General features: G+C 34.4%; 1 protein-coding gene across 6 annotated transcripts in view; it reads left to right on the top strand.

The window, feature by feature from the left end:
• Positions 1-26,191, top strand: part of TTBK2 (tau tubulin kinase 2) — an 84,286-nt gene that overhangs the window by 25,723 nt on the left and 32,372 nt on the right. For 4 of the 6 annotated variants that reach the window (XM_027458593.3, XM_072038795.1, XM_038180175.2 and 1 more), the window contains exons 4-9: positions 2,943-3,016; positions 4,843-4,983; positions 7,180-7,284; positions 23,641-23,706; positions 24,272-24,364; positions 25,369-25,494. In XM_027458593.3, the coding sequence (XP_027314394.2) occupies positions 2,943-3,016; positions 4,843-4,983; positions 7,180-7,284; positions 23,641-23,706; positions 24,272-24,364; positions 25,369-25,494 (605 nt within the window). Of the gene's footprint in view, positions 1-1,526; positions 1,623-2,942; positions 3,017-4,842; positions 4,984-7,179; positions 7,285-8,206; positions 8,279-23,640; positions 23,707-24,271; positions 24,365-25,368; positions 25,495-26,191 lie in introns of those variants that run through there. The other 2 variants (XM_038180176.2, XM_038180177.2) reach the window with 2 other exon arrangements.

Genomic DNA, 26,191 nt, shown 5'->3' with positions numbered 1-26,191 from the left:
AATCCTAGGAAATGCTGTCTAGATGAAAAGAACGGAATAATGAGGCAAATAATCCAAATAATGTAAAATTCAAATAAAGAACTGTCACTTTTTGTTATTTATTTTCTCAATATAATTTTTTTCAGAGAAAGTAGTAAATGGAAGTTTTCATGTAACTTAAAACCTGATTTCTTTACAAGTTCTTTGGAAGGTGCTCTTTTGACAACCTTCCTTATGAGAAAACAATCTAGAGTATTCCTTAATTCTTCTCTCTGATCATTCTCTTACACATTTTAAAAATACAAAATAAATAAATAAACAAATATTTGGGGAGGGGGAGGAGAAGAAAAACCAACAAACAAACAAAAAAAAAAGAAAAAGCCTGTGCTTGTATGACAGTAATGCTAGCAGTGACTGTTAGTCACACTTGCTGTGCAAGTGTAACTGCTGTGGCTTTAGATAGGGAACATTGTGGATGATCAGGAAAGTGGCTTCAGTAACAAATGTCACCCATAAACTTCATGGGTGTATTGAGATCTATGGTTTGCACAGATATTTTTATCCACGTTTGAAGGATTTTAATCAAATAGGATGTTGGATTATGGTAGAAAAAAAATGGTTCACATAAAATCTTGGCTCCTAGAAGCCATTTCTATTAATTTATCTACCTTTGCACATTTTTAGAGTGTAAGAACTAAGAATCTCTTGCAGAAGAAAGAAAAATAGACAAAGTGGGGAGTAGAAAGAAACTTTGTCCTTGCTTCTTGAAGAATATTTTTTATTAAATGCTTTATTTATTGCACAGTGGTTTTTTTTTCTTACTTTTGATATACACATATATATTTTCTGGGGACTCACAGGTTCAGAGGAAGTGAAGATGTAGACAATTTTCTTAGGTTATTTTTATAACTACCTTCTAAAAGTGTATGTCTTCTGATACCAATTTTTATCTTGTTCTAACCTTTTTTTGGTGTGTATTTATGTAACTATGTATGTATATGTATATAGTTCTTATTCTGTTCTCAAAGGGCTAACGTTCTCTTACTTTCAAGCTGTTCTAGTTTTCTTGGACATAAATCAGAGGAACAAAAGTAATTGTCATAAAAATCCTTTTCTTGCAAACATCGGGCAGGTTTGATCTGTGAATATTACGTAATGAAAGATACGGTGTTTGCCTCACTGCTGGCATGAACTGACAGTATTGTTCAGAATTCTCTTGATGTGTGGAGCTGACTTATTTAAATATATATATTTATTATCATATATTACTTCTGGGGAATTTGTGAAGAAAAAGGCTTTTAGGGAGGAAATAAGCAGGTGTAATGTGTCCCGGTAAAGCAAAACAGACCTTTCAGTGTTTCCTAGAACTATGCACATTCTCATGGTTATAATCATACTTTAGTGTCTTTCTGAATTAGAATCTTATTTCACATAAACTGTGAAACTGAAGTGAGCATAACTTTTGGCAGAAGTGCAGGGATGTACTATTTTTTATTATTTTTGCTTTGAGAAATTTTGAAAATTAAAAGTGTGGTCATTCATTGCAGGGGTGAAATGAGTCATAACTTTATAGGTATGCAGTGCAGTGAATAAAGAAAAACTTCAAAGAAGCTCTTTTAAGACCCTGATCTATGCTTAAATATGTGAGTAGCTGTATGACTTATCTGTTAATTATGAGGGAGGAGTATGTTAAGTGATATGGCCATTTATTATAGTTCAGTCATTGATCGCATCCTTGATTTATTTGTTTATTTATTTTTTCCTGCCAGTGATTCTGTCTCCTAATTTTTATTATCAGAATACCATTTAACTCTTTAAACACTGCTTTTAAAAGAAATCTGCTGCAACAGATGGTTATTTTATTTAATCATGTTGTTTGGCCATCTGTTCACACAGTCAGATCAGAGAAGACAGATTTGTCAAATCTCACTCAGCAAGAGTGAGACTCCCTCAGTTGGTTTCTGTCTCACACAACCTTGACGACTTTTATCTCACTCATTTACAGCTCTGCAGCATAATTCAGTGATGGGTTGCTTCTGGTGTGGGCCACAGAGCTAGCTGTAGTGATACAGTGCAGTTTGAGGAATGGCTTTTAGTCCTCATGCTCTCCCTAGGAACCTTTTCAAGGGCACAGCCACTTACTGCAGGCTACTACTGTCTTTTTCTCCCCCTGCTCTACAGTTGTGTTACACACTGAGAGAAAAGGACCTCAAGGTATTTACAAAGTTGCAATAGGTATGTGTAGCCATGCTGAAGTGGAAGAGAATTAGGTTATTTGAATAATGTGTACATTTTCTATTTTTGTCCTTTGCCATTTCATCAATTCTTAATGAAAGTTAGTTTCCAAAGATTTTACCATACAACTGGAGTTGTTGATTCAGTTAAAATGGGCTTTCCTTGAACAAACCAAGTTTTGGTTGCTTACTGAATTTCTTAGATGAAAATCTGACCACAAAAAAGTGGACTAATATGTGTTTCTCTGAGCGTGTTCCTTCAGCATACCCACAGTGACTGTAAAATGAGTCATAAATATTTGAGATGAAACTTCATTAACTGGAAGCTGCAGCAATGAATATACAAAATTTCGTGTTGAGAATTTTGCTGCAAATCCTTCATAAAATAATATTGCTCATCTCACTTAAATTGGTATTACTTATAGCTTAGCACTTACATATTTGCTGGAATTGTAGAGGTTTCTTTTAAAAGAATGTTTTAAAATTATTGCAATTAATCCTTTTTTTTTTTTAAAGACAACCTTTTTTAATTGTGTGGCAGGGAGTTTCCTAAGGAGACAATAAACAAGCAACCATTCTTCTGTCAAGTGAAGTGAGAATATTTAGAAGCTATATGACTAAGTTCTAGGGTTTTGATGGAGATTTTCTTGTTGCTTGCTAGGTATTTAAAGGAATAAAAACACAGAATGTCACTGTTGTTGCTGAAGTTGTTTCTGTTTATTCCCTCAGGAAAAGATCATGTCTGTAGATTCATTGGATGTGGAAGGAATGACAGATTTAACTATGTGGTCATGCAGTTGCAGGTCAGTGTATCAAACAGGACTCAAAAGTTTTCTGGTGTGTTTTGTTTTATTAGCCAAACATATGAAAATACCAGTAAAAATTTAGAGAATGACAAATGAAAAAATCAAACAGAGATCATAAGCAAATAGTACGGAGCTAACCTAATTTGAACATCTCCTTATATCCTTATCCTTTCATATGCTTTCCGTAATACTCTCAGAAGGGAGAAAGTTTGTATCCTTAGAAAGGCCTGACTATTGAAAGGAAGGTATTTACTGAGATAATAGACATTTCTTTGAAGACTTCAATGGAAAATAATGTAAACCAGCATGTTAGTCTGTTCATTTTGTTTACCTTTTTGCATGAAAATAAAAATAAAAAAAACAAACGGGGGTAGGGGAGCAGGATAAAATCATAGAATCATAGAATGTCTTGAGTTGGAAGGGACCCATACGGATGATTGAGTTCAACTCTTGGCTCAACATGGGACCACTGCAAAATCAGACTCTATGTCTGAGGGCATTGTTCAAATGCTTCTTGAACTCCAACAGGTTTGGTGCTGTGGCCACTGCCCTGGGGAGCCTGTTCCAGTCCCCTACCACCTCTCAGTAAAGAACCTTTTCCTAATCCCCAGCCTGACCCTCCCCTGTCCCAGCTCCATGCCGTTCCCTTGGGTCCTGTCGCTGTCTCCAGAGAGCAGAGCTCAGCGCCTGCCCCTCCGCTCCCCTGGTGAGGGAGCTGCAGGCCGCCATGAGGCCTCCCCTCAGTGTCCTCTGCTCTGTGCTGAACAAACCAAGTGACTTCAGCTGCTCCTCATACATCTTGCCCTCTAGACCCTTTGCCATCTTTGTAGCCCTCCTTTGGATACTCTCTAATGGTTTTATGTTCTTCTTATATTGTGGTGCATAAAACTGCACATAGTGCTTGAGGTGAGGCTGCACCAGCACAGAGAAGAGTGGGACAATGCCTTCCCTCAAACAGCTAGCCATGCCATGCTTGCTGCACTCCAGGATACAGTTGGCCCTTTTGTCTGTCAGGGCATACTGGTGACTCATATTTGACTTGCCATTGACCATAAACCCCAGATCCCTTTCTGCAGGGCCTCTCATCCCCCAGACCATACATATAGCCAGGGTTGTTCCTTCACAGGTGTAGAATCTGACACTTGCTCTTGTTAAATCTAATACTGTTGATGATTGTCCAGATTTCTGTAGAATCACTATATAATGGATGATTAGAATCTAAAAGTATGGTATTATTGCCCTTTATCATCTTGGTGAATACGAATGCTGGATAAAGAAGGGGCTCTAGTGAATATGCTGCTGAAGAAAGAAGTGAGCTCCATTTCATGTTGTTTGTCATCTGTTAATGAGATAGACCAACAGTTCTGTGGTGTCATGGGAGCATATTTCCTGAATTGTATGTATATATTTCATCTGTTTGGTTAGGTCACCTCAGTATAATTAAATAAATTACATACTTTTCCATAAGGAAGTGAGTATAAAGAAGTCTTTGTGAGTATTTTCTCTCTTCTAGTGTGCCACAGATATGACATTATCTAATGGAGAAATGCATTTGTTGTTAGTTTGGTCCATGTTATTTAGGCAAAGAAAGATACTAAAATGCATGTCTTCAAAAATAGGTTCTAAATTTAATGTTGGAGATCCTTAGGGACATCTGTTCATTAGTTGAGATGTGTTATCCCTGAATATGAAAACAAGTAATGAGTATTCCAACCATTAACAGCTGAAGAAAGGATAGGAAAACCATGCTATCTGTGGATGTTGGGATTAGTCTTGTTTGTTTTTGTTTCTTTCTTCTGAAAATGTCCTTTTAATTTGACCAGGGTCGGAATTTGGCAGACCTGCGTCGGAGCCAGTCTCGAGGAACGTTCACGATTAGTACTACTCTGCGGCTTGGGAAGCAGATTCTGGAATCTATTGAAAGTATTCACTCTGTGGGATTCTTGCACAGGGACATAAAGCCGGTAAGTCTGCTCATTACAACAAAAAAGGCAAGTAATATATAAGCATTAGATGGCAGCAGAAACAAGGATGGGTTATATACCACAAGATAAAATGAAAAAATGAGGAAGGATAGAAAACTGGATGTTTATTGATCAGGGCAGAATTTTCCTATTAAAACATTGAAATGGCAACCATAATAACCTTGGTCTTTGTCACATTTGTCTTCAGGACTTAGCCCTTCTTGCAATTTCATTAAGTTGGAAGCTAACACTTCCAACTCTTGTCTGTAGCATCATGCAAGCACAAGCGTTTGCATGTTGATCACACATATTTCAATTCATAGGTTCAACTGGTTTTTATCCTCAACCTTTGACATGAAGCAACTGCTCTAAATAAATCTAAGTATACACTTTGGTGTTTTTAGGAGGAAAAACCAAAGCAGTTTAATTTACTCTCGCAGCTTTGTGTTTCTACTGAAAGAGATTTTATATGCTTGAAACTTTGCTTCAAAATTTTTATCTTGCAGACTATTAAAACAGTAGTGTTTTAGGACATAGTGTATTATGTTCTTTGCATATTTCTATTGAGGAGCTGGGAACAGGCATTTTACCTTTCTGTGGTATTGCAGAGATGATTTTTCCAGTGTGGACCTTATCTACTGTAACCTTTGGAATCAGTCAAGCTGAAGCATAGACTGTATTAGAGGATATTTTATAAGTTGTTTTCAAACTTCTCTTAATATGTCCCCTATTAAAAATATCTGTGTTTATCTATATAAAAATAAGATATTTTGAAAAAAGCTCCTTGTCCAAAGCCATATTTTTATTTCAATTTTTAAGTTCTGAATGATAATCCCAAAACCCAGATAGCGTTTCCCACTTAGTTTGTTGTCTTTCCTTAAGTAAGGAAATGCTTTGTAGCTAGTTAGCAGTTAAGAACCTGACAAATTGTATATAGGAAAGTGGTATATCTGTCACTTATACCCAGCAAGGAAATTGTGGTCCACTGTGTAGCAATGTAATATGAAATAAAAGATTCCTGTAGAAGTGCATATTGCCTATTTTCTGAATTCTCTGAAGATTGTAAGGAATAATGATACATATAACTTTTTTGTAAACTGACTAGTTTAGAAAAACAGCCTTTTTCTTTTTGTCTTTCACAGAAGTGGTAGATTTAGTTTTGAGTATTTGCTATTACCTTGTGATATTTTCCAGCGTATTGTGAAAAGTGAAATAACTTTATTGTAAGAACCTAACCTAACTACTTGCATAGTTTTTGTTATTGTTGTTGTTTCTCTGAACCACATGTAAGTTTGTGACCTCTTTCAGATATTATTCTTTTCAGACTTACCTGATGCATTGTTTCCCTAGGCTCTGATTTTCCCAAAGATGAGTGAAATCTTGTCTGAGTTGCAGAGAACTTTGAGTACCACTGATTCCCTTAGCAGAAAAACAAAAGTGTTTTTTTTTTCTGGAGTTAGTTCTGTTAAGCTTCCAGCTTGCTCAAATGTGTAGTTTCAATTGCATTTCATGGAATTATTGTTTCCTTTCTCTTTTTTATATTTTGTGATCCATTTTGAGGAGATTTGGTTAGGGGGAGAAAATTGAACTGATTCAAACACACGTTAAAAAATCATAGACTGGCAGTTTAAAAAAAAAGAAAAATTACAGGGTTCATGTGGAATGTTAATGCACTGATGCAAATAAGAAAACTTATTGTGTGTTTTCAGAATAAATTACCTTCATAAGTCTTCACTGACTTTCCACCTCATACTGTGTTCCTTAGGTACTGTTTTTCCTCCACTCATGTAGGAAAAGAAAGTTTGCACCCCTTATTCTGTGTTCTGAGTTTATGTTATTAGTGCATTTGTATAGATCGGTAGTTTTTGGAAACACCCAAATCTAAAAATGTGAGCAGGTGAGATGGCAGGAAAGTTCTTGCTAGAAACGAGTAGATTCTAAATCATAAAAGTAAGATGACAATCTATTTGGGCTATGTAGGCAGCAGTTCAGATATGGTAAGTTCAGTGTCTGATTTTCTTAATGTTTTCTTCAAATTTATTGAGAGTTTAGTACAACTGAAAATACTGAAGGAACCATAGAGAAGCAGAACATGGGTTTTCTATGATTGTGTAACTGCATTAATATGTACATAGACTGAAGCATATATATATAAATATATAATACATCTGTATCTGTATTTGTTTTTCTTCCTAGTCTAACTTCGCTATGGGACGTTTTCCTAGCACCTGTAGGAAGTGTTATATGCTGGATTTTGGCTTGGCACGACAATTTACCAACTCATGTGGGGATGTCAGACCAGTAAGATATTTTCACAATTGTCAATGTGATTAATTGAATGCAGTAACACAGGCTTTTGTTTGTTTCTTTTTTTTTTTTTTTTTTTTTTTCTGGAGAGGTATGAGATCCACATTGAACTCATGATTGATCTAAACTTGACAAGCATCATCCCAGATCAGAAAAGCCAGCTGATTTATTGATTAGATTAAAAGATTGGTAGTCGGAAATGAATCTGGTTTCTGGCTTGAGGCATAGGTCTACTGTATAATTTTTTATGGATAATAGGTCTTTTAATTTGGAAAATTGAGTGAGAAATAGGTTTTCATTAAATATCAGAGTACTCTATTAGAGCTGATTTTCACTTGGTATTATATATTACTGAAAAAAATCTGTGCAGGAGAAAAAATAAAACTGTAAACTTCATACAATCTTCTGGAAGAGAAAGCTTTAATAATTAAAACAGTGATAGGACGCTGTAATTATATAACAGGACATAGCTTAGTGTAGTTGCTGTGTGCCAATGTGATGCAGTCTGAAGAAAATAGTAGCGAACAACATATCAGTGAGGTCATTGCAATTCTAAGTACAGTAGAGCCTCCCTAATTCACTGCTGGGGAGTCCCTTTATTAATTTCAAGTCAGTACCATTCTACATGGTAATGTCTAAATAAATGTATTTTCTTTATTAAACAAATTTAATTTACATTTTTATGGTAATAATGAATAGTGTACTATTGAATGATTCATTGACTAATGAGCAGTTGATATTGTGTAGCATATTTAGCAATATGACACGATTTGAGAGGTTGAAGCCATCTGTACAGGTTTTTCAATTAGATTCTTCCTAAGAAGTTGGGAAAGTGGCAAATTTTTCTGTGCAAATTATAAGGTGTGTGAACTAGTAAGGTAAATTAGCGAGGTTCTGCTATACTCTATTCCTTCAGCCATAATGCTGGACAATGCAATGAAAGCAAAGAGCAGGGGAGACCAACAGAGTGGCTGCTGCTGTTGGAAAGGTGAGCTAAACATTTTAAGTAGTTTAAAATTCTTTTATTATTTATCAATGTTTTCGTGTTCTGTATGTTTGGCTGCTTATAATGTTTTTCTAACAGACCTGTAATTTTGAAAAGAAAACAAATCCCAAGATTCTGTAATTTCAATATATATATATATATGCACCCATACCCACACATTCCCAATCATAGTATTTTCAGAAAACATAGGTGATAACAACAGAGAATTTAATATTTCTGCTATTTTTTCTTTTGTAACAACTCAGCTCTTGCCTTTTGTTTTTCATTGCAGTGCCCTACAATGTAATGAAAGTAATTCTTCAGTTTAATCTGTTTAGAATTTTCTGACAATATAATCCATATTAATAGAGTGGCAGCGAGAAGAAAAAAAAGATGAGTTGTATTTGTATTTAATAGTCAGATATGACTCTTCTATAGATAGTTAGCAAGGACAGCAGTATGGTTGCTAATAAAATTTGTTAATATTTTCATGAAATGCCCTATGTGCTTCTCCTTTATACTATCCTTCTTCTTTATTAGATTTCTTTAGCAGATAATGCAAATAACCTGGAATATGTTAAAAATAGTACTCCATTGGTTAAGGACTCGTTCCTTAGTTAAGGTTGATTACCAGATTTCCATGAAAAGCTTTTAATATAACAAACTTATGCAGAAAGAATCCAGTCCAATTAAAATTTTACAGATCATCCCTGAATCCTAGAACTTCCATGACAAGTATTCTAAAAGAACACTTGTTCTGCTAAGAAGATAAGCTTTGGAAACTCTAGTATCAGGTTTTAGTCCATTTTGCAGCTTTGTATGTCACCCAACATTAAGGAATTCCTTGTGGCCATAAGTCCTTTTGTTCAGATCAGAAACATTTGTTGCACAGTAAGACAAAATAGACAAACACAGTTTAAATCAGGAAAGTTTGACAGTATTTCCCTCCAGAAATCACTAGCCAGCACTGCACTGGCTAACATGTAAACCCTTCAGTTGTTCTACATTTTTAGTGCTTGCTGTATTTTTCATTACATTGGGGTGTCATATGTAGGCTGTTTACAGAATTGAGGAATGAGCAATTTTTTAGTCCATTTCACTGTTTTATTCTGCAAATCTGTGGGATTTGCAATAGCATGATTTTCATCTTTGGATTAGATTACCTAAAATGACCTTCATTTGGTTTCCAGCAGCAGATGACAGTTTGACTGACTTTTTGAAGGGAAAAATATGACTTGAAGGAGATCTGTTGTGCTGTTTATCAACCAAGAATATTATGGAATCTAAGGATTTACTCCTTTAATTTTTAACATCTTCTTTATTCTCACTTTTTTTATCCATCCAACCCCCTTTTTCTAGAATAGTGCAGAACAGTCACAAAGCTTAAGCTTTTGAAGTCAGTAGACAGTGGTTTCCATATGCACTACTGCTACATAGTGTGCTGATTTCACACATCTGAAGGACAAATGCTTTACGTAAGGTATCTGTTAACCTTCTTAATTATCAGTTAGGTTTTCCAGAGACCTACCAAAGATATTTTGCTTGGGTCATTCATTCCATTTATCCTAAGGTTTCAGTGCAAAAGATGCCATGGCATTAAAATCAGAGGTACTCCACCAGTTTCTAAAATTAGGAATAAATTGCTATAAACATGGAACGCCCACAGGCAGTGTCTAAAAAGAAAAGTCAAGTCTCTAGTATCGTCCGTTCTAAACTGATAAAAACCTATATAAACAAGTTGCAAATACACCATTTTCCTCTACAACTGTGCAATTGTTTTCAGTGGCTTGAGTCCTGGCTCTTTGTCCACGTTATTTTTGTTTGCCTGGATTGTATTTTAATTACATATACTTTTGAGATATGTGTGTAGCTGGGATTAGGATGAAGAATATGGAAATTCAGAAAGTAATCTATGTGTCTATAGGCTTCTGAAACAAAATTTTTCATGGTGGGAACAGTACTAGGATGCAGGTATTTTGGGTAGATGCAGGATGAAATGCTAGAATGTAGGTTAATAAAACAGGGGCTGATGGGAGGAGCCTTGTTTGGTTACTGAAAAGATCAGAAGAGAAAAAAATGTGTGTGGGGAGGGGCAGAACAAGAACTGCTGGAGATGATGTAGCTTATCAAGGAAGGAGTGAAAAGGGGTGTAGGGGAATAAATTGCTAGAGAAAGAGAGGAAACCAAAAATTGAATCAATAGTATACATAAGAATTGATTACTGCAGAGCAGGGTAATTACAATTTAATTGTGGGAAGACTCTCTTATCATCAGGCAAATACATTTAACAGGATGCAAATTTAGTATGTTTATGAGAATTCATGGTCTACTGTTTATTGCTTTTGAGGGTGTTGTCAGGGCTGGTATTTTTTGCCACCACTTTGTTTCCTGTTTCCTTAATGGTAGCTAAAATTTCAATTTTAATTTCAGTAATTTTTAATTTAATTTAATTAATTATTACGTAATTAGTTATATATGATATAACATATAATTACATCACACATTATATATCACATTATACATAATTATACATTATATAATAGATACTTAATAATTATTTAATTATTAATTGATAATTTTTAATTTTAGTAATTTTAAGCACCTGTTTTTTCTTGTGACAATGAGTACATGATTCTTTCTGAATATAAACTGAACTTCATACAGACTTCAGTTTACATGTCTTTATTTACACGGTGATAATGGAAAGTGAAGGTGTCAGCTGTGGTGCAGAAATAGAAAACCTTGAGAGAAAAAATCTGAAGGACAATCTGAATCTGAATTTGCCTTCTTAACATCTCTGAGCAACAGCAAGTGTTCTCTGAGGTACTATTAAAATTAATATGAAGAAAACAAAACAAGAACAAAAAGAAATAACTAATCTTTGCTTTTAGACAGATTAACCTTTCTCATATTGAGCACTTAAAAATGAATTTATGAGTTCATAATTCTTTTAAGATCTATAAATTCAACCATCATATATTATCACAGATCTGATTTTTGTGTTCTTTTATTTATGCAGACCATAGCTTACAAATAACTCAAAATAAATTGCATTCATTTAACAAAGAAGAGGGTGTAACAGGCATGCAAGCAGAGTTGAAAAATCTAGGGGAAAACAATTTGAAAAATATCCACGAGAAAGAGGTGTTTAGGATAAAACCTTTTCGTCTCAAGCATCTGTGTTTTGTCTTCTCGGTATACATCTTACTGACTGGCAGCATACAACTTATATACAAGCAAAGTATACCTTCTATCTCTGTATTTAACTGAATTACAATAGCCTTGCATAACAACTCCCAAATCTTCATAAAGTAGAACATAAAACAAAACAAACACCCACAAAACTAGAGGATAACATATACAAGCAATGTATACCTTCTATCTTTGTGTTTAACTGAGTAACTCTTCCTTTGGCCTAAAAAGCCTATTTATTGAAAATATAAGACCTCCATGGGCAAAACAGGTGATCTGTAAGGTCCCTTTCAACCCAAACTATTATATGATTATATGAAAAAAAGTGTTGAAAGTGGTCCACAGACAATATCAGCTAAAACTGGTAGTGTTTTCTTTATTTGCCCCAGTGACATTGATGATTTAGAGTTTGTGTAAGTAACTACTCCTGGGTAATAGCTTGACTGCATGCATTTATAATAAATAAGAGACTATACACCTGAAGTTGTTCAAGAATAGTTATTGAACTTTGTATTAGAGTGAAAGTTCAGATTAAATTGAGAAACACACCTGCATGCACGCACATACACACTATTGGATATAAAGAATAGGCAGTCAACTCATGTGAATTGTAAAATTTATCAGATTTCAGTTTTATTTAAAGAGCAAGAAAATACATGTACATATCTTCAGCAGTCCTTGCTACATAGATACATAGTCCTTAATCTACATAGATTAAAGCAAAACTCAAGAACAACTGGGACATGTTTTAAGTACTAAATGGCAGTAGATTGTAAGGAAAATATATTAACTAATACAAAAAAGTTCCAGGGAGCTTTTTCAGTTGATAGTACTCCATATTAGGCATATAATAAATGGCTAAAATATGTTAACTGGTCTAAAGGACCATTCTTCCCAAACCTGACTGAAACTGTTGAAAGCCAGAAAGCCAGATGCTTCAGGGTAATGGTCTGTGTTATTTTGTTAAATGTACTGTTCAGCCATTGTTTCATCCTATCAATAAGCATTTCGTTGCTGGCATTTACCTGATGCTATCTTTTCCCACTAATGTTGTCTCTGTCTCTTAACAGTACATTCATTATACAGCCATGTATAATGTCAGTCAAAGATTGAATGTTTCATATTTATTTTTCCACTTAAAATCTTCATATTTTCCTCAGTTCTACTGCCCATCTTTAACATGTGTTGTCACTTTAATTTGCAATAAACTTTTGAGTTTTTCTCCACTTCATTTAAAGTTAAGGTTGTTAGCAAATCATATTATTTTCTCATTGAGACTTCCCTAAGTTTCATATGCATGCCTTCTCCCTTCTGATAAAATTTTCAGTAATCTCTTGGTTATTTCCTTATCGTATAGTGCAACTTCTTCTGTTTTAGCCTCCTCTTCTTCCTGCCATTCTGCTGTGAGCAGGGGTTACTGGATTCATGTCTCACTAATAATTGCACTGATGTATGGTAAGGCTGTTGTTATCCAGGCTGCAAGTGACAAAGGTGACAATTAAGTGTTTCTGCAGTTGTAGGTGCTATGGTATTACACATGATATTACAAGGAGGAATTTGAACATTAAGATAATCCTATTTTATCCTTCCAATTTTACTCTTTTCCTAGCTTGTTCATGAAAAGCACAAGAACTTGAATAGCTTTGTGTGTATTGTTGAGCATGGAGGCAGCCTGTGGAATTGAGCATGAGCTACGTAGCCCTTCAGGCCTGACTCTCTGGGGTTTTCCAGTGCTGCCACAGAGCTGATTTGCTCAGGCTCAGCAAAGGTTCTGTTCATTACTGTTCATGTACCTGACTAATAATACCGTTACCCACTCCTCCTTACTGTCATAGAAATATTCAACTTGTAGGAAGAATGATGGAAGAAACAAACTTTGTTAATAAGGTCCTATCTGTATAATAGTCCTCCGAGGCTTTTATAAACGGATATACTTCAGAGTAGTCCCTTCATAAGTTTTCCATCTGAGTGAATAAGCCATTAGCTCAAAACATATTATTTTTTTTTGAGCAGAGAGGTGATAAATTTCCTCCTCAGCGTTTGCATGAGAGCTGTCTACGATGAGCGGGACTCATCAGCATTAATGGTCACAATGCAAAGATCTACTGCGCATGTTAAAATTTGGCTTGAAAATTTCGCAGAATTAAATGTTCATAACTGGGCAATCCTAAAACCAGAACTCTCATTAGGTAGTTCTCTATTGTTTGTATAACGAAGATGGAAATTAATGTGAAGAAGGCATTGAAAACAGCAAAGCAATGTCAGGCATGAAAATGGTTGCACAGCTTACAGTGGTTTCTCCCTACCCAGTTCTTTAAACCTGTCTGCCAAATGCTTCTGTGGGTTCCTTTTATTCTTGACAGATTTCCTCTTATTCCCTCTCATGTCTGTGAATTAGATTTCATGAAATAGAGGAGTGGAGTGTATGAGGTATCAGGAAATGCAAGGCAAAAACAGGAGGTGAAGGTGGGGGGAAAAAGGTGACTGAGAATGAATACGATTTTCCTGCCTCATTCCCTGTCTACTACAGAAGTGAAGATAGCAGCTACTGAAACAAAGAACAAGAAATATTTGGTAATAATCTCAGAGGTGTCATGTAAATGCCTCAATGAACTTTAAAACTAGAAGTAGTTTGATTGTAGTCGTGTGATACTTTGAGTGGGCTAACTAACCTGGGAAGATCACTATGCTCTAACAGGACTGAAAGTTGTATGCGTCTCTATAGCATCATGCTGAGTCAGCTGCTTCTTGAAACATTTTCTAGAAATAGTTCTAATCTATATCAAGGGAGGAAGAAGACACAGCAAGGAAGTCGGATGTAATGCAGCAAAGCTAAATTACATCCAGTTTTCATTGTTGCATGTTTATAGAGGAGTTTGACATCATGGAATGAATTAGTTGGCAAGTTGCAGTTTAGCTTGAGCCATAGGATAGGTATCTTAACCCATATAGTTTGAAATCAGCCTTTTTACAGCCATCTCTATTCACTGCTCTTCAGCACTTCTTAGGAAGATTCAGAGCTGAGGCTCTAAAACATTAGAAATACGTGATAGCTTTGTATGGAACTCTGATCATCAGCAGACCTTTTTGCAAAGGGAGTCCTGGTGTGCTGTTTGAATGGCACAGTACAATTATTTCATCATTCAGTTCCTCGGTCTGTGTCTCCTGGATACCAAGGATGTGTGTTTTCAGTGTATTGGGAAACAATGGTAACTCAAATTCAAAGGATAACTTGTTTATTGATATAGGCAATATGCAGATACTAAGTCAGTCATGTGAATCTTGTACCTTCACTTTATTTGCTTAGTGAATAATTATTTGACCTGTTTTTCTGGTAGCTGTTTTCTTTAAAGCTGTTACTGAAATATTTTCTAACTTCTTCAATTTTTATATATCTAACGAAAATCCTTCCAGAAAATGTGACGTTCTGAGACAGCAATTGCTTTATTTTATTAAATATCAGAATGTCGTAACCTTCTGGTTTGTTTTGCAGTTTCTTATCTGCAATCTTTGCAGTATTAGGATGCAGAATTAGAACTAGACATCTGCCTTCTCATTAAGGCCATGACTGGAGATGAGCAGCCATGAGAAAACAATGCTACAATTATTTATTTAAAAATAAACATTTACTTTGAATAGTCTTTCCTAGGATTTTAGATATACATTATACCTTTTGAGACAGGGTCAAAGCCCACTAGTGTCATTAAACTCCAATAACATAAAAATAATTTTATTTGTAAAATGTATTTTTAATAAGATTTTTACCTTATAATTTAATGTTAATTAATTATAATTTATGTGAAGAATATATTTAGGAAGCTGGATAGGTAAACTGTTTTGGAAAAAACATATAGCAGAAAAGCATAGAGCGAAGAAGAGGTGACAAAATAGAGGAAAATTTAAAATCTGTAGTGTATAAATCTTGATTTCTTGGAATATTGTTGTATCGATTGCGTGTCTCTACAGCAATTAGCAAAAATCTGTTCAGCACAAATAAAATTAAAAGAGCAATAGAGATTTACGTGATGTATTTCAGCTGCCAAATAGAATGCGGTAAGCTTCTGAAAACAGAGTTAACATTTTGTTACTGTAGAACGAATGAAATGTTAAAAGAACAAATAATTAAAAGTACACATTTGGATTTTCTTCACTAAATCTGCATCAGTCAGGCTACATTATATAGATTTTTGGAAGTAGATGAGGTTTGCAAGATTTGCTTCTAAAGTTTGATCTAATCATTTAATAGCTGAGAACTACTTAAAAATTAACTACTTTAAAGAAAAGTTTTGTTTCAGTAAAATGGAGATCTAAGAGTCCAAGATGAATTATTACAGCTTTATATCTTCTTTATAGCTCAGTTCAGTTTATAATTCAGTTCTGTAGCAAAGGAATTATTACATAAAACCAGAGCCACTGAAAGCAAAGCATTCTATTATTCTATGAAAGATGTGAACATATAGCTTCTTTTTTAATATCCTATACATACTCCTTAATTTTTTTACTACTCGTGTCATCTAAGCCAATAAAGATCTACAGTCTAATTCATATATATATATATTTTTTTTTTCTTGTAGCTCAGGAGAAATGGATAAAGATTTAGATTTGTATGTCAAAATGTCCTACATGGAAATATTTTCTAATAGTCATTTGCTGGAGAGACTAAGCCAAGAGGCTTTTTTTTTTTTTTTTTTTTTTTTTCCCTATAAGGAAGAATCTACATGAGTTGGAAGAATCATGACCTTAGTCATTTGAGGCTTCATGTCTGAATTAGCGATAACTTGACAGGGAAGACAAGGGTTTAGTTTGGAGAGTTTTGTGCAGACATTGCTTTTTGTATAGAAGACATTAAAGACAAAATTAGATTGTTAAGTTTCAAAAGTTTTTGAAGTAATGCATCAGATAAAGCTGTGTTGTACCAACCAGCGTAACACTATTTATTATGTTTGTCTGCCATAACCTCCTTCAAGGACATATAGAAAGATTATTTAAGGCACAATCTTATAATATAAATATATATATATGCATTTCTAGCATCCACTGAACATGATCCTTGCAAGTTTGATTGTATTACTGACAAAGAAGAAATGAAGGAAATCAGCTTTAGCCAGCCAGCTGGTGTTGAGTGTGACAGTACAATGTGAAAAAGGCAGGCAGTGAGTTAATGTAAAAAAAAAAAAAAAAAAAAGTGGAAAAAAAAAGAGTACTATGAATCAAATTAAAGGGTGACACAAATAGATTGAATATATGAATTTCATGCAGTGTGATATTATTTTGTAACGTCTCTATGGAATATTCTTGCAGTAATTAAATAAAATGAGAGCTTTAAGAAAACCAGGTATAGGTATTGCCATGAGAGGAAGACTCTTTGTGATTTGGTATTTGGATTTTTTTGGGGGTGAAAAATAAATAGAGCACACAATCTATTAATATCCTGCCCAAAGGAAAAGTTTGATGAATAGTTGAGATATGAAAAAGATTTAATTCTCATAATACAATGCTCTGTAATTTTTGGTGTATATTGTTGTGTTTTTTTTTTTTTTTCTTTCTTTCCTGTAATGTGCGGAACACTGATAACATATCCAAGCAATCAAAACAATTTAAATTAGAAATTCAGGTGTGTTGTATGTCGTATATCTGTTCTTTATTCTGATGTAGCAGTTCCTTTATTTCTATAGAATGGATAGGTGCTCAGGGCAGTGGGCTACAATGTTCCCAATAAGATTTTATTTGGTATTATATTTGTAAAAAAAAACCACAAAAACAAACAAGTTATTTCATAAACGGTGACATTTACTACCTTCCTATGGTTTTGTATTGTACTTCCCATATGTCTTCCAAATTTTAGTATTTTAATCTCCATACTACACCCAGCCTTTCTGACCAGGATCACAATAGTTCATCCTTGCAGTTTCAGGGCTACGCACATGCTAATGTTCCCCCTAAAATGTGTGCTGATCCACCAGCTGAGTGTTGTCTGTTGAGGGAGGTGGATGTGAGCCATTTCTGTTGAATTGTAACTGTCTGTATCACAATACTAATTTAAGTTCTGTCTCTAATTACCGATTTTCATTAAACTTGAAGGAACTGAAAGTTTTTGAGAGCTGTCATATTTGGTTGAAATTAAAAGCTATTATAGTGGAAAGACAGATGGTTTCTAAAATTTCATCAGTAAAATTTGTTTCACATTGAAAGGAAAAGCAAACCAAAATGAAAACGTAATTTCTAGTTTCTAATTCTTTCTGAGCTATGGATTAACTTCTTTGCTGAATTAAGAAAAAAATATTTTGAATAGTTTAAAAAGAAAACAAGGAATGTCTTTTTTTTTTTTTTATATAAATGTCAGTTTCTCATCCTTAGTTTAGCAGTCTTGAAATAAGTCTACAACTGGATTCATGAAACTTTGTAATGTGTGGTATTATCATTGTAAGTAGTAAATATAATAAGTACAAAGCAAAGGAAAATTAATTTCTGTGTTCTACAATCTGCTAAGAACACGGGACTTCTGATAATGCAGAAAGACCATAATATTTTTGTTTGTGGAGATTAAGTAAAACAATATTTCTGCTGTCTGGAGAAATCCTTTGCCAGTGCATTAGCTGGCTAATGTAACTAGTCTTTCTCTTAGAATAATCTCTGCTCCAGCTCCTGTTATAAGAGGGAGAGATCAGGCAAGGCAAAGCAAACACGCACATGGCAGATACGTTCTGTGGGATTTTTCACTGGAGTAAATTCAGGTTTGTGACACATACTGTAGGTTGTTAACACCTCCAGCCCACCAAACTTCTTGTCTGATCGTGAATCAGCTTCGAAAGCATTGCTGTTTTCAGCCAATGCATCACATTGCCTAAGCAAACACTCCAGATTGAAAACTGAGCAGCTCAGAAACTGGTTTGTGCATCAAATATCTCTCTCTTGGAGGCAGCGATGCTCTTTATAGCACAGTCAGTTGGTGCTAAATTTTGATTTGTCACCACATGTCTGTTAGAATCCACAATAACATAATTTAATTGTACTGTTAGATGTTAGCTCAGCTTGTTACCCAGCTTCTGCTGGAACTGGGTAGCGCAGGATCAGACAGCTACAACCAGTTTTTGGAAATCACAGCTTCTGTTTATGTAGAACTGAGTCCAAGTAGTGTATTCTACTGACAGTAGGAGATGGTTTGATAATGACTTCTCAATGCAATTATTCCGGTACTAGTGACCTACGTGCTTTTTATAAAGAGCTGAAAATGTGGCTTTGAAGAGCTGTATATACAGTGATAACTAGTTGTGATGTACAATATATTGTAAAGGCAAATTTCAGCCGACTGATCTTTCCTTACTGAGGTGATCCTTGAATGTTTCATTTACTTTAAATGTGTGCTAATGCATGCTAGACATTGAATGAATTTGCAAATCCTATAGCCACAAAAAGGGGGGTTGGGAATGCAAATTGTTGAAGCCATTTGGTGTAAAGAAAGGTAAATCCTGTAATTATATTCCCATTGGGTGGAAAAAAAAAAAGATTAGGAGATTGATTTTTTTAAGGGAGAAGAAAGGAGGATTCAAAGGGAAGTAAAGCAGCTGCTTCTCTACCCCTATTAGCTTTAGAATTTGGCTTTAGAGGCAGTGTTGAGAAGGTGATATTCACTGCTTGAGCTGGTTTCTCAATCTAAAAATCTAAAGATGCTTAAGTAGTAACAGTCATTGCCTGACTGGTGGGAAGAACCTTGGTGTTTGACAGGTATAATATATGAAAGTCATTATAGTTTTATTTTTTCATGTTTATTATCTAGTTTCTATGATTGTAGTTAAAAGCTAACTTTTTGCTCTATGTAGTCTTTTCAACATTACCCAGAGCAAAAGGCCCAGAGCATTTCTCTAGAGTTACTGAACTGAGTTAAAGAAGTATGATTTTCTTCTTCCACAGACCCTCCATAGACCCAGCAGTTGTGGAAAGGTTTGTAAGGTTAGTGTCTCCCATGAATCTGCAAACCACTGTGCTTAGAGGCAATAACTCACTTTTCTAGGGATTCCTAATTTCCTGCATGTAGTTTATGATACTTTCATATGTTTCCAGGGTGTGGCAACCTTCAAAGAAAACTGATGTTACATTAAAAAGTACCTTTACATGTAGCAAAATTATTCTTAGTCAGTGGACCTGCTTCATAGGCATGTATTTTCAAAATAGTTTAAGTCACATTTGAAGAATTTAGTGATAGTAATCAAATCTCAGAGAGCTCTGACTTCCAGGTCACTGCCTGAGCAGTTCACCAGAAACCCTTTTTTATATGAACTGATCCAAACAGATATGCTTTTATAGAAGATTTGCAAAGTATCTCACTGTTGCTTTTGAGATATTTTGTGTCAAATACATTACCAGTATGAAATAAATGTATCCTTCTTAGAAATTATATTCCTTATTCTAATAAAGATCTAACTCACGTGATCCATATACCCATTACCACTAGTTTAGTTCCTGGGATTTGGGATGAAATTTTGTAGGGATTCTTTTTTTTTCTACAGAAAGTGTGACTGCAGAATCTAAAGACTCTTCCCTAATTTCCCAGTCGTCCATATGCCAATTTGAGATTTGCTTGATTCAAAAGCTTTCTTACTCTATTTGAAGGAAAAAAAAAAACAAAACACAAACACATAATAACAATAATTGCCATAAATAAATAGAAATGAATGGAAGCTAAATAAAGCTGTTAAATTATGGGAGAACTGAAGAATAAAATTTGTTACTGGGTGTACTGAATCTTCTGAGAACTGTTAATGGATCCCTGTCATTGAGGCAGCACCTGGATGTGATGGTTGGTCCTCATATCTATCATTGATAAGAAAACAAAACAAAACTACATTTCAAGTAAAAAAAAAAAAAAAAAAGACAAGAAAGAGTTAATTGTTTCATTTGTCCTAGAAGGGAACATAATGTGATCCATTTTAATCAAGGGAATTCATGGATGTATTGAAATGTAGATTTCACTGTATCTTTACTACAAATGCCTTCTGTATCTGTATGTTCTAAAAATGCCCTAGATTTTGTTGGTTGTCTAAATAGGTCACCTTTAATGACCAATAAAATTGGACTTACTAAGCTTTTTTTTTTTTCCTCCTTCAAAAAGTAAATGTACTTTGCTCTAAGAAAGCTCATTTGCTGTGGTAGCAGGTTTCTTAGATAAGGGATCTAGAAGATGAGATTATAAACAATGCTTCTGCAAGACTAACTTGTTTTCAGTTGGTGGCACATGAGCTCAGATAGGAAAAAAAGAGACATATAAAAAAAATTAACATGATCAGTAATAGCAGAGAGACAGTTTATTTGAAAAACTCAGTGAATCATTCAGGGAGTTTCTATTACTGCCTGTAATGTTTTTCTGTGTGAAATGTAAGGTGCATGAAGAGCTCTGCAAAAGTTTCAGAAGATTTGCAAGTGCTCAGAAGTCTATAAACTCTATGCTGAATTGGGCAAACATGACTTGGGCTACTAGAACCATCATTTATGTTAGTCACACAATATAATTAATTTATTGTTGTTGCATGCCCTTGTAATATCACTATTCTGTAGTAGTCAGCTGCATTACTAAAAGGTTATTTCATTGTTTCTTAAAATGTAGCACAGTTACATATGCTCTTAGATCAGATTTATACTACTACACTCTAAGGCAGTATCTCTTCAGATTGAAAAAGGATTTAGATATCCTCAAAGAAGTGAAGAATCCAGAATTCATTTCATGATAAACTGATATGTAGAAAGAGCATTCATGCATTTTTTTTCCTGCCAGGTGATTCTGAGATAATTGAAAACATTGGAACTATCTCTTCCTAGGGCATATAATTTTATGGGTGTATCTAAGAATGGCAGTGACTTTAACATTCAAAAGCAATTGAGTTGATACGCAATGAAATCCTTCCTATAGACTTATCTCCAAGATAGTGATGGAATAGGTCAGAGTATCAGTTTCTGTAAACTGAATGGAGTCGTTTAGATTCCACATGCCAATCCTTATTCTTTTTTATTTCCTTATCAGGCAACTGTTTTTTTCCTTGTGATTGTCAAGCAGAAATTAAAGTTGTCACTATAAGAATATAGGCTTTAGTTCCATCCTACTATTCATCTTTTTCATTATTCTTAGAATAGAAATACTTAGCTTGGTAATAGTGAATATAGTCCTTTCTTTTTACATTCACATCAGAGGTTGAAGACAGTATGTGTATGGTTTCATCTTCTGAAATTTTATCCTCTTGGGATTTACTGCATTTGTATTTATATGTGTTTTAAAGTTATAATCTTGGTGCCCTTCTAAACAAATGCTGTTCCTCAAGCTCTTTGGAAATGTACCCCTGTGTTCTGATGGGCTTGGCAGTGATGCTGTATTATTCACATTCGGATGACTTCTGATCTTCAGAACTATTGGGAAGGAGATTTTTTTTTTTTTTTCTAAAAATGACTGTATTTTATCCTGAAATTTGGCAGTACCACAAAACATTTCGAGCTATTCTGTTTATTATTACACTGTGCCATGAAGTTTCTGCAACTGCAGTGTTATGCTTTGTTTCTGGGTAATGTTCGGGGTGGAATGTGATGTACTCGCAGGATTTAAGATAGCAACTCAATTGTCTGTCTTGCCTGGACACAAAATGTATTCCAAGCAGCATTTAAACTTAATGAGAATGCGTGAAATCTGTGATAAATCTATATACAGAGCATTGTCTGAGAACCTGTTCATCTTAAAAATATACTAGAAAATGCTCTCCTCCTTACTGACACTGATTCAGCTCTCGTTGTACTTTTTTTTTTTGTAAAAGACATTGATAATACGGGCTGTTGAATCCTTTTAAAACACCTTGCTGCATAATCTCGTTGGATTTAATTGATAGGGTTACTGACAGTAATGGCAGCTGCTGGCATACTTAAATGACAGCTGTCAGTGTTGCTTGTCTTGGTGGAAAAGACATTATACCTATACTGTGGGGAAAGACTGAAGGCTTTTTTTTTTAATAGGGTAATTATTTTATATTGTGATTATCTTCATGTGTGTATCAAACCAGATTTTTCAATGTATTGTGCATTTCAATGTATTTCAATGTAATGTGCATTTTTTTTAATATCTGAAGAATTATTATGGGTCTGGGTTGGGCAGACAGATCACTGATACCCTCTTTAAGTATAAGTCAGGGTGAGGAACAATTTAAGTTTCTTGCATTCAGTGTTAGAGGAGACAAAAAAAAATATTAATTGGGAAGAAAAGAGTACAAAAGAAAGCAAATAACAGTTCTGGTAGGTCTCTCTGGTATATATGGAATGACTGGTCACAGAGGGCAGAAAGGATTGGTTATCTGTCTTAGGCGAAGTAATAACACTTCTTTTTGATTTTTTTTTAAAGATGTATTATTATTATTAGTCATATAGTTCTTTTTGTAACATTTTACTTGAAGGAGAGAAGGCTGGAAAAATATATTCTGTGCTTATAAAACAGCAATTGACTTACATGTATACAATACTTAGCATGTTAGGGAAGAAAAGCTGGTATTTGGAAACTAGAAAAGAAAGAAATATTTTTAACTGGTGCCAGTAGTGCAACCCTTGCCATTTATTTTCCAGCCTCAGCTTCCCATGCTGTGGCTGAGAGACATACCTGTGGCTTTACTTGCTCTTGGAATTTCTCAAGAAGTGTTTGGTTTGCTGATTCAGAAAATAATTTGTGAAAATTTTGCCAGCACATTTTGATTAATATCTGGTTGTCTGCTTGTGCCATCTCATATTGGTGCATTTGAGCAAACTGGAAATAAGTACTATGTTTAAGATCCTGTCAGAACTTTAAACCTTAGACTTCTACTAGTTAAAACCAAGAAACATTTCATTATTGGAGAAAAAAGAGGAATAGTTCTGGCATACAGGGTTATTTTTGTTTGTTTATTTTTTGAAGGATGAGGTAAACAGGACCTGATGCTTCTGGAGAATGAAAACTGACATAAATAGATGGTTTAAGAAACTACAACATATGTTGCTTTCTGATGCCTACGTAGATTTCCATTGATAACTCGTAGAAATAAAATAAATTGAAATAAAACAAAGTCTTAAAATAATATTTGTCGTGGCTCCATAGCCACTCTGTAGATGCCTAGTAAAATAATCAGAGGGTTTATTTCTAACAAAATCTTTTTATTTTTTTTATTCTTTGACAGCCACGAGCTGTCGCTGGTTTTCGAGGAACAGTACGATATGCATCAATCAATGCTCATAGAAACAGAGTGAGTATCTGAATCTGTATCATGTCTGGAATTTGTATCATGTAGCTGAAAGCAAAAAATGTATTTGCTATTGATTTTGGGTTTTGTATTCTTATACGTCTTTCGTAGAAATTTATACATCTAAATTTTGGGACAGGATAATAAAATTTACAGTAGTTGAGAGTAAAAATGTTCTTCTTGTAGAAATGAGTGATTTTAAGGATTACCTTTGTTCAATAGCCTTGCAAGTTAATAAATCACAAGGTGTAATTACTGAGTTTTGTAAAATACATCATCTTTACTACTTTTCCTTAATATCAAACAGCTCTTCTGGTATAGAGATTGGCAAGGCTATTTTAACACACTTCAACTTTTGTTTTTTTCTCTGTATCTTTTATGGAAATTTATTTGTCTTTCATACTTGAAATAGGTGCCCAAATTTAATTATAAGAATTTGTTTTACAGTCTTGATTATATTAATTTTCATGTATAGCAATGTAAGTATCCACAGCAGTGCAGTATCTATCTTCACTTTTGTGTTATAGGTATTTGTAAGCTGCATTAAAATAATATTTCTTTTTCACAGGAAATGGGCCGGCATGATGACCTCTGGTCCCTGTTTTACATGTTGGTGGAGTTTGTGGTTGGGCAACTGCCTTGGAGAAAAATAAAAGATAAGGTAAAAGTGGAAGTAAAACTGAAGAGCATGATGAATATTTACTTCTGAACTGCAAGCAAATGCTAAGATAAAGATTCCACTAAGAATCACTGGTTCATTAATTTTAACATTATGTTTTCTGGTGTTTTCTAGTATTACTTCTCATTCCTAATGTCAAGGTATAAAATGCAATCAAGTTTTATGAACTGTTTTAGTGGGAAAGTATAGTGTTCTTCTGGTTTTAAAATGTTTTAAAAAGCAAATGTAAGTGTATACATACCACTTACTTTGTAGGTCTGTTTTCACTTGAATGTTTTTTGAGTTCAGCTGTGGGACACCGAACATTTCTTATCTATTTTGATTATTTGTGAAATGGACATTTCTTATTTGCTGGTGAACAAAAGTTAATCAGTCAACGTGCAGTAGTGCTTTTAGGCACATATCATAGGTGAGGTATACAAAGAAAACAGTATCTGATTAGCCTATTATTATTATTACTATTTTCAGCTTCTTTTGAAATTATACTGAAACAAGGTTACTTGTAGTTTATGCATTAATAGATGACAATGTGGTGTATAGGTTGCTTCTCTTTTTTTTGGTTTTGATGTACTCATCTTACACAAAGCAAGATTTACTAATCTTCCGCAGCATACTGTGATGACCAAATATACACCAAAAAGTTACTGGACTTTGGATATTTTAATCTTTAAAACATGCTCTTTAGAAGGGTTGGAGTGTCTAATGATAGTCTTCGGTGTCAGACAGCATTCAAACACAGAAGGAAAGCAAATAGCTTTTCATATTCAATTTGAAGTTCATGTGTTATTTTTGCATATGTACTGACAGCAATGATAGAATCTCTTATCTTGCTATGTGATGAAGAACTGCCTTCCTCAGTACTGTTCAGTGCAATATATGCACCCATCTTCCTGGTCAGTATTGCGTTGAATGGCTCTGGGATGCAATGTGAATATGTTGTAGCACAGAATTAAGGTGCTAATATTTGTTGTGTTATTTGCTCCTAGGAGCAAGTGGGCTCCATTAAAGAGAGGTATGAGCACAGACTTATGTTGAAACATCTTCCTCAAGAATTCAATGTCTTTCTGGACCACATTTCTAATTTAGATTACTTTACAAAACCCGATTACCAGGTAAATATTTTTTACAATTTTATATCTCAGATTTTAAATAGCAGAATTGTATGCTGTTTTGTCTTCAATTTCCTTTGATTTCTTGATAGTGGTTATGGATTGTTCCACCACAACATTATTTTAATGACCATCTAGTACCATGGTAATTTTACAGATCAAAGATGTCATTTTTCCCCTTTTGGGAACAGTAAGTTTTCTAAAAATTATTGTCAGTTGTTTTGCAGTCAGCAACCTGTTAGGATTGGATACCATGCTGGTATTATTCTAGGCTCCATTAAGTGCTCCTTAAGTTACATTGATGAAATTGTTTTCTCAGTGATAGTCAGGCAGTTTTCCAAAATCTTGAACTCAGCACTCGCAATATATACAGCTGGAGCACAACATGCAACCATGCTGCCTTTTTTCATGCTGAAGTATTGCCTACAGAGATCACTAGAAAACTAAATAGTGATTTTTCTTTTTTGAAAAGAGTATTGCCTGCTGAAATGGACAGCCTTAGTTCAGTGATAAAGTGGTGGGTGCTGAGAGAACACGCTGTAGAATATGTGCTTTTATTCACTCAGAGTTGACCCGTGTTTTAACAAAAAATAAACCTCAAAATTTCACTCTGATCTATGTAAGTATGTAAAAAGCAGCATTTGTATTTGCATCATAGCAGAAGTTGTAAGAAAGATTTAAAGAAGAATTATCTCAAAAA

This window comes from Anas platyrhynchos, chromosome 5 (assembly GCF_047663525.1).
Source record: "Anas platyrhynchos isolate ZD024472 breed Pekin duck chromosome 5, IASCAAS_PekinDuck_T2T, whole genome shotgun sequence".
In the NCBI taxonomy this organism is placed as follows: Eukaryota; Metazoa; Chordata; class Aves; order Anseriformes; family Anatidae; genus Anas; species Anas platyrhynchos.
Note: the sequence above shows the minus strand (reverse complement) of the source record. Positions and strands in the feature narration are given on the sequence as shown.